Here is an 8,102-nt window from a genome sequence, read left to right as displayed (position 1 = left end):
TTTTTATCCCCAATGATAAAAATATAGGAAGATTTTACTGTTAATTCGCTTCTTTGCTGCTTTTTTTTCCTAAACGTGCATGCAACGCGTGGCCAGCTAGATATTGTAGATCTATTTCAAAAAGCTATAACTTTTAAACCGTGTATCGAAATTATGATTCATTTTCACATTTGAAATCCTCGTGACAAGATCTCCAAAACTAGATCTCGCTTGCATATATGTCGACAAAAAAAAAATTAAGAAGTAACTTTGGTACGCTTCAAAGCAACTTAGGTGAGCGACTAAGCAATTTTGATACGTGACGAAAAAGATTTAAAACAATGGTAGATAACTTCGCAACAATGGGTTGACATCATTATAAAAAATAAATGCAATTTCGCATGTTCACAAATAACAATAGATTACAGTGTCCTGCAACTATACAAAAACGATACTCAACTTAGAAAACAACCACAAAAGCAATGTGCAAGTTCACGGTAATAGTAAACAACTTTAGTGCAGTTTTAGGTACCTTCAATGTAGTGGTAGGTAACTTGACAAATAAAAAGGTAGCCAACTTCAGTGCACCAAAATAGTGTAGTCGGACATTAAAGTTGTCAGTTGGGCATTGTAAACACTAGAGTTGCACACTAAGACACCAAAGTTACTCTGTCGGACACCAAGAATGTGCCGCAAGCATCAAAGTTGCTCTGTCCGGTAGCAAAGTTGCTCTGTCGGGTTTCGAAGTTGCTCTGCTGGGCAGCAAAGTTGTTCTGTTGGGTTCCGAAGTTGCTCTGTCCGGCAACAAAGTTGCTCTATTCGGAAGCAAAGTTGCTCCGTCGGGTTTTGAAGTTGCTCTGTTGGGCAGCAAAGTTGCTCCGTCGGGTTCTAAAGTTACTCCGTCGGGTTCTGAAGTTGCTTTGCTGGGCAGCGAAGTTGCAAAGCAGGCTTGAGATTACCTCCCCAAAAGCTGCAAACCTAAAATGAACGCCACGGCGTGGCATGGCGCGATGGTCTGGACGGCAAGGTCACCCCTGATGTGGGAGATGTGGCCGAATCGTATGGCCTCCGGCTGCACCCGCTGGGCCTTGAACTGGTCGCACTTGTTGCCTATGCTTTTGGAGGCACATACCTGGCGGCCATCGACGAAGCTCATGGAGGAAGGATGGCGATGGTCGACCAGGGCGGAGTGAGGACTACGACTACCGTCTACTGCAGTGTTACCCATGTCTGAGGCAGCCCCAGCTCTGAATCAATCCGGCCTGAAGGACCGCGACGGCGGGAGCACCGGCCTTCACGGCCACCGCCTCTCACCCGCTCACGCCCAAGCTATTCCCCCTCTCCTCCTCCGCCTTACACTACCGAAAATTATTATAGGCAACTTAGCAACGATGAAAAGAAACTATTGCAACAAAGTTGCTAGGATGACTCGACCGGCATGAGCAGGAGAATGACTGACTCGACCGACGTGGGGGTGTTTCGGAAAGCAAAGCTCGCTATGCCTGAGCCACTAAATATGGGGCGATGATACTTACAACTATGCTCGTTAGTGGTGAGGGCTCCGATGGCTTGATCGGCAACATTGTTGCTGCGACCGGCTAGGGCCAAACCTTGTTAACTACATTATGGGTGCGGCCAACGACCTAGAGTTGCTCGTATCATTTTTTCTGCTGCATTAGGAGTTGTTGCTGCAGCTGTTGTGAAGCCTACCATCGTTGTGAATCAAGTGTTTTCGTTGCACACCAAAATTGTTTTGCCGCACACCAAAATTGTTTTGTTGCACAACAAAGTTGCTCCGTCGCACATTAAAGTTGCTTGTTAAAAAATCCATCGAAACATATGAAAATGTAGTCTAGTTTCGAAGCTCTCGTCGTGGGGATTCTAGAAGTGAAAACAAATTGTAATTTCGCCGGTTTAAAAGTTACAGTAAAAAAAAACGACATGTGCTATCAGGTAGCCTACCCCCATTTCTTGAGGACACACGGTTTAACAGTCGTTTACTGGGTCCGCCCGGAGCTTCGGTTTGGCACGCGCCCGTCGGAAAGAATTCAGGCGTATACAAACCCTAAATCCAGATCTATCCCCTCCGACCCCAGACATAGGCTATGGCCTCCATCCTGTCCAAGCTACTGCGGGCAGCCTGCGCAACCCGCCCCTCTTGCTCGACTGTTAGAGGTATTGCAGTTGGCGCTCGCCCGGCAGCCGCCATCCGCGTCTCCTCTGCAGGTAATCCCTAGCTTAAGGGCCTCCTTCGGAGTTTGGGTATGAATCCTGAACACCGAAATTCCTGAAGGAGTTTTATTTCGACACGAATGCTTCCGAATTTAATACCCGAAATTCATCGTATTATCTGTAGATTTATCTGAATAAACATGCAGTGATTGCATCCTTATCATTAAGAGTTCTTCTAATCACCACACTGCTAACGAGCATGTTGTCTGATTTGCTAATACAAACAACCGATCCGCTTTGCACGGCTATATCAATCAGATTAACTCTTGTGAGAGCATTTGTACAAATGATTGTACTTTCCACAATTCAAATTATAACTGCATACCTACTGCACGACAGGATCCCCCAAGTCAGAGGAAGAAGAAGAAGAAGAAGTCAGACCCAAGTCAGAAGTTGCTCGGGCAGCCCACCGAAGGCAGATCAGAGCCTTTCCCTTAGCAGCCCCCATCTCCCCTGAAGGTAATCCCTAGCTAAGGACCTCTTTCGGAATTTGGTATGAATCCTGAGTACCGGAAATCCCAAATGAGTTCTTACTTCGATACGGATGCTTCAGAGTTCAATACCTGAAATTCACATATAGTTTCATTTTATCAGTAGATATATTTAAGTACATATAGTTTCTTGTTAGCATGTGGAGCTATTCAATTTACGAGTTCTTCTAATCACCACACTCAACAAGCATGATGTTTGATTTAGTAATTCCGACTGATAAGTTGTTATAGTAGCTCTGCCTTGCAAGGCTAAATCAATCAAATTTACTCTGCTGAGAAATGGTACAAATGATCCTTTTTCTTCCCAAATTAACTTGTAACTCTGCCTACTGAACGGCAGGAGGCCCCATGTCAGAAGTAGCTCCACATGTTCCAACCATACGCTACATACATCTACCTGTTGATGAGAATGCACTCAAGTCGGATGAAGCCATGTGGGCCTTCTATGAGTACTGGTGCAAATATCATGGCATATCGCGTGACCGTCATGAGATGGAACGCCGCTTCAAGATATTTAGTGATACTGCAAGGGATGTGCACAGATACAACAGCGTTGTTTGTGGGATTGGCAGGGCGGCAATGACCAAATTTGCAGATCAGACCGAGGAGGAGAAAGCTTGTCTACTGGGTGGACGCACTACTCCTGTGTGGGACTCTTAAGCTCTAAGTTATGCTTCTGTATGCCAAGACATGCCTTATCTACCAGTATTGTGTGTCGCTTTGCTGTTGAACTCATTTTAGCTCTAATAAAAGGTATATTAACTGTAATATGTATGTATATTGGACAAATATATTCTGCTTTGCTGTATGAGCTCAGTTAACTTCAATAAATACCTCGGCTCTACCTAGCGTGTCTTTGGTTTATTGCCTTTTGGTTCAACTTGGCAAACGACTCGTGGGCATATAGGCTGGAATCCAGATTATAAATAGTGTAGGACTATTGTGATTGATTGGGATGTTGCCTTACAATGTAAATTACCTCCGTTGTTGCTTATGGTTTGTGAATCTATGCATTTTTGTTTTGTAATTTCTGAATCAACATGTTTGATACAGCGGCTGGCATCCATAGCGGATGCAGGTCCATGGGCGCCTTGCAGGGCATGCACCGTGATTGTCGTGGCTGTTGGATTGTGCCTCAGATGGAATCTGGGTGGTCCACTCGGTTTCACTGGTACAAAAGGGCTCCCCCCAGGGTGAAAACCCTAATCCACCACTGCCCAATCCGCTTCGCTTCCCCAATCCCATCTCGGTTCTCCTCCTCCAAACTGTCCTCTTCGCCGCCACCATTGTGCACTACCATGGCTGAGAGGAGCTGCGGGGGAATCATAGCCCATCCCTAGCACCACCTCCGTGCATCGTGCTATGGCCGGGAGGGGTGGCTGGTGTAGCTCCACCTTGATGCCAATGGGAGAAGCAGAAGACAGCGCACACACCGACATACGCACAGATCTTGATGGGTTGTGCTGGATTTCTGGTCTCCTCCGCCTCTTCATAGTCACCGAGGAGGCCGACCACCAAAGCAGGGGCATGCCCTCCTCTTCTTTGAAGGGGACCTCCATGTTCTTCATCCTATCTCTTGTCTGTGTCTCCTCTTCTCTCTTTCTCTCTTATTGGATCTGATGATTCTTAAATGAATATATCATATGTACCCGTGAGCTGAAATGAATATCCCTGTAGATCTGATGGTTCTTAAATTTACCTTTATACAATTAGTTTGATTTGCATCCAGGAGTTCAGTTTTCAGGTTAGTTGAGAAATCTGTGGCGAATCTCTACTTCTATATCTATACCTACTAATAAAGGAAGAAACGTTTCCTTGGTTTCGTCCGTGTGTTTGGTCGTCCGTGGTGTTTGCTTCGTCCGTTGTCGCCTGATCGTTTCTTTCGCTCGTAAAATTCCTACGTCACCTAATCGTATAAGATATGGTCTCTGTGTTTGCTCCGGAAGAGTCGTCCGTGCTTGATCCGGAAGATTTGTCCAGATCAACGTAACCCTTATGTATAAACGCTAACATATATGCACACCGCTTGACCGCTCTATAATTTTCCAAGGTAAAAGAGCACCCGACCAATTCGAAACAAAAATAAAAAGGTCGTATTCTATGGTTACGATTCTACCAGATATGCCTTTTTGATTCCGTCTAAAATCTATTTTACGGTATAGGCGCTTATGACCTCCCCCTCTATGCCTTGCGGTAATGATTCCTCTGGAATTACGACCTTTACCACAAATCCAAATCTCCTAATTGTTCTCTAATAGCACCTGCTCCTGAGTTTTAGGCTTGTGTCCTTTCATCTAGAATGGCTGCTGCTTGGTCTTCAGTGAGCGAAGTCATTTCCTCAAGACCTACGCTTTGCCCGACAAAAGTGAATCTTGATCTTTCTTCTTGATAGTTTGTGATCGAGCCAATCTCACAATTTCGATGAACACCCAGTCGTCTCTACACCAAGTTAGAATTCAACAGCCTGAGTTTGACAGAAATACAGTGGTTCAACAACGGGGAGGAATTTCATACTATGCCGATGCTGTGTTAAAAGGGCCTAGATTGGAAATCCCATTATTTGCTGGAGATGATCCTATTGGATGGCTACCAGAAAAGCTTTCTATCTACTTTATCTGTTACTCTCTTCCTCCCGTTACATCTTGGTTTATTGCTGCATTGGAATTAGAGTTGGCAAACAATCCAATCGGTCGGTCTTGCCTTTGAGGAGCAGGAGCCTCTATTTTCCACTCAAAATTATCTTCTGTCTGTAGTAGGGACGCTCTTTTTGCTCTTCCTAACTCAATTGGATTCTTTTTGCTAGATCCAGCAAAAATCTGTGTGTTGCTATCCGGGGCTTCCATTCTTTTTTCATTCCTAGGGCTTCGAGCCTATTTCTCTCTCTTTTTATTCATTTATTAGCTGGAGTAGGTGTAATAGTGTTATCCTACCCGCCAGCCAAAGCTCTCACAGTCATACTCCTCTACTTACTTTTGCAGTTTTTATTTGTATTATTGTTGTTTCTTTTAGAAAGGAGGGGCTTGATACCTCCAAGTCAGTATTCACTGATTTTGTTCGCTTTTGCTCTCTATCTACATTTTTGAACTCAATTCTCAGACTTGCCTTGGCTCACTAGGTGGGCCCGCTTTGCTCTCCTCTTATTTCTTCATTGGAGGGTTCGGATGGACTTCGCCGTTCTTTCCCAACGAAAATGGAAAGGGATGTATCACATCGAGATGTCGATTCGTTTTCCGCCCCAAATGAGATGGGGAATTAGTCACCCGGTTGGCCCTCCTAGGCTTCCGCCTACTTTCTCTTCTCTTAAGTCTACAACAAGTGGGAGAGGCAGGATTCGAACCTACGTAGAAAACCTTCAACAGATTTACAGTCTGTCGCTTTTGACCGCTCGGCCACTCTCCCCTTCCCGGGCTTCCTCCGAGGCTACAACTCATTTCATCTAAGGGTGCATGGAAGGGAAGTTGCAAGCTAAGCAAGTAAATCCTCAGTAAGCGGAAGCTTAAGTTAATAGCACGTAGTAAACCTCTGCTTATAAACAAAAGTGATCACATCTATCCAAAAACTCATAGGATTCCTATTCCTTTCTTTGATTTCATTGATTTTGGGACAAGAAGATAAGACTAGAAGGCTCAGCGGCAATGCGTCTTTAATTACAGCAACAATAACATCACCAATACGAGCATATCGCTGATTACCAGCGGCTCCTATGACTCGAATACACATCAATTTTCGAGCTCCACTATTATCTGCTACATTTAAAAGGGTCTGACGTTGAATCATATTATTTTGATTTCAATTTGTTTTGTTATTTCAATGCAAAAGAATGAAAGAATTACCTCTTTGCCATTGGACTTGGGGAGTGCCTCTATGAAATCCAAGCTGATACATGACCAAGGTGTGCCAGGAATGGGTAGTGGTTGTAAAAGGCCAGCAGGACTGGTGTGATCCACTTTCACCAATTGGCATACATGACATTCGGATACAAATTTCTGAACCACTTGTTTCAAATGGGGGATCCTTCTCTTCTCACTTCAAAATTGATGATCTCGAGCCGTCTGGTGGTTAATATTAATAATAAATAAGTCTTAAGCAAACTCGTTTAGTCGTCTTTTTCGAATACAGAATGGTAAAGAGGGCTATTCTAGGATCATCAATTCCAGAAATTCATACAAATACGAAAGGAGATTTTATCCTTACCAACTAGATCTTGTTGCACCTGGTAACACTTGTTCTAGCAAGATATTGGGTATTTCTTTGTTTATTCATAATCTTTCTATTCTGAATTCAGTTAACGGCGAGAGTTCATGAATTGATCGATCTCGACGTCGAGCGGCGCTACAATCGTTAGGCATGAACAAGGAGGAAGGCCTATCGGGAAACCAGCGAGGCGCTACAATCGTTAGGCTGCGCTGCCATGGTCGATCGCCGCCGGAGCCCCAGCGCCGCCGCCAAGGATGGCTGAGATGGAGTGCAAGGACGCAGTCCACGGATCCGAAGACGGAATAGGAGGAGTACGGCCCATTGCTGATGGCCTCTGTCCGATCCGACACCGCCGGCTCACGGAGGGAAACCACCGCTGCGCCAGAGGCGCCCTCCTCGCCTACCGTACCACACGCAAGAGAAGGCCGCAACGGGGATTGGCAGATCGATCGATGGTGAGCTCGCGGATTCTCTTTCGGGGAACCATCTACAATCCCAAGAAGGCACTCGATCAAGCAACTCAATGGATCGTTGGCGTGAGACTATAGGGGCCGGCCGGCCGGCATCAGCAGAGGCGCATCGATGCGGGGTGTGATGTTGCATGTGCAGACAAGAGAAGTAGACCACGGAAAGACGTTGTATGTGCAGACGAGAAAAGCAGTCCACCGAAACACCCTGCCGAGATAGTCGTTTTCGGTCACCCCGCGCGAGATGGGACTTGGAGCCGGCCGCGCACTCTCCTCTCTCTAGAATCTGCTTCTGCCTGGAATCGCTGATGCCTCTGCACGTACAGCACGGGCGCTGCGCAGTTGAACCCGATGGTTGCGTCTGGCTGCAGATGAAGAATCGCTTTGTCGGAGCCGGCGGCAGGCAAGGAGCTTAGCTCGCCCTTGGTGAAGACCATACCGAAGAGCTCTGTCGCTATTTTATTTTATTTTATTTGTATACATATTGAATTTGACGTTTATAACTCATGAGACAACCTATCTGGTACATGATTTCTGTGCGGCAAAACCAAATTTCCAAGTTTTCTTTTCACCTACATATAACTTCGGTGCATGACAACAAATTGCATTAAAGTTTTGGGTTTAGTCGTTTAGATACAGTTATTAGTTTATATGTTTCGGTTGACTTTATAATAAATTTGGTTAAATGAGTTACTTACCTTAAAATATTACATGATTATCAAAATTCATTATACTA

General features: G+C 45.2%; 1 protein-coding gene and 1 non-coding gene across 2 annotated transcripts; one reads left to right on the top strand and one right to left on the bottom strand.

Moving 5' to 3' along the window:
• Positions 1 to 1,988: 1,988 nt before the first annotated feature.
• On the top strand, positions 1,989 to 3,546 carry LOC127307969 (uncharacterized). Its single transcript, XM_051338724.2, has 3 exons — positions 1,989 to 2,205; positions 2,551 to 2,670; positions 3,043 to 3,546. The coding sequence occupies exons 1-3, from the start codon at positions 2,085 to 2,087 to the stop codon at positions 3,360 to 3,362; spliced, it is 561 nt and encodes a 186-aa protein (XP_051194684.1). The 5' UTR covers positions 1,989 to 2,084; the 3' UTR covers positions 3,363 to 3,546.
• A 2,472-nt stretch (positions 3,547 to 6,018) lies between these two features.
• Positions 6,019 to 6,101, bottom strand: TRNAY-GUA (transfer RNA tyrosine (anticodon GUA)). Its single transcript has one exon. It is a non-coding gene; the product is annotated as a tRNA-Tyr (tRNA).
• Between the last annotated feature and the right edge of the window lie 2,001 nt (positions 6,102 to 8,102).

The sequence above is a fragment of the Lolium perenne genome, chromosome 6 (genome assembly GCF_019359855.2).
Source record: "Lolium perenne isolate Kyuss_39 chromosome 6, Kyuss_2.0, whole genome shotgun sequence".
Taxonomy (NCBI): domain Eukaryota; kingdom Viridiplantae; phylum Streptophyta; class Magnoliopsida; order Poales; family Poaceae; genus Lolium; species Lolium perenne.
This window is presented reverse-complemented; position numbering and strand designations above follow the sequence as displayed.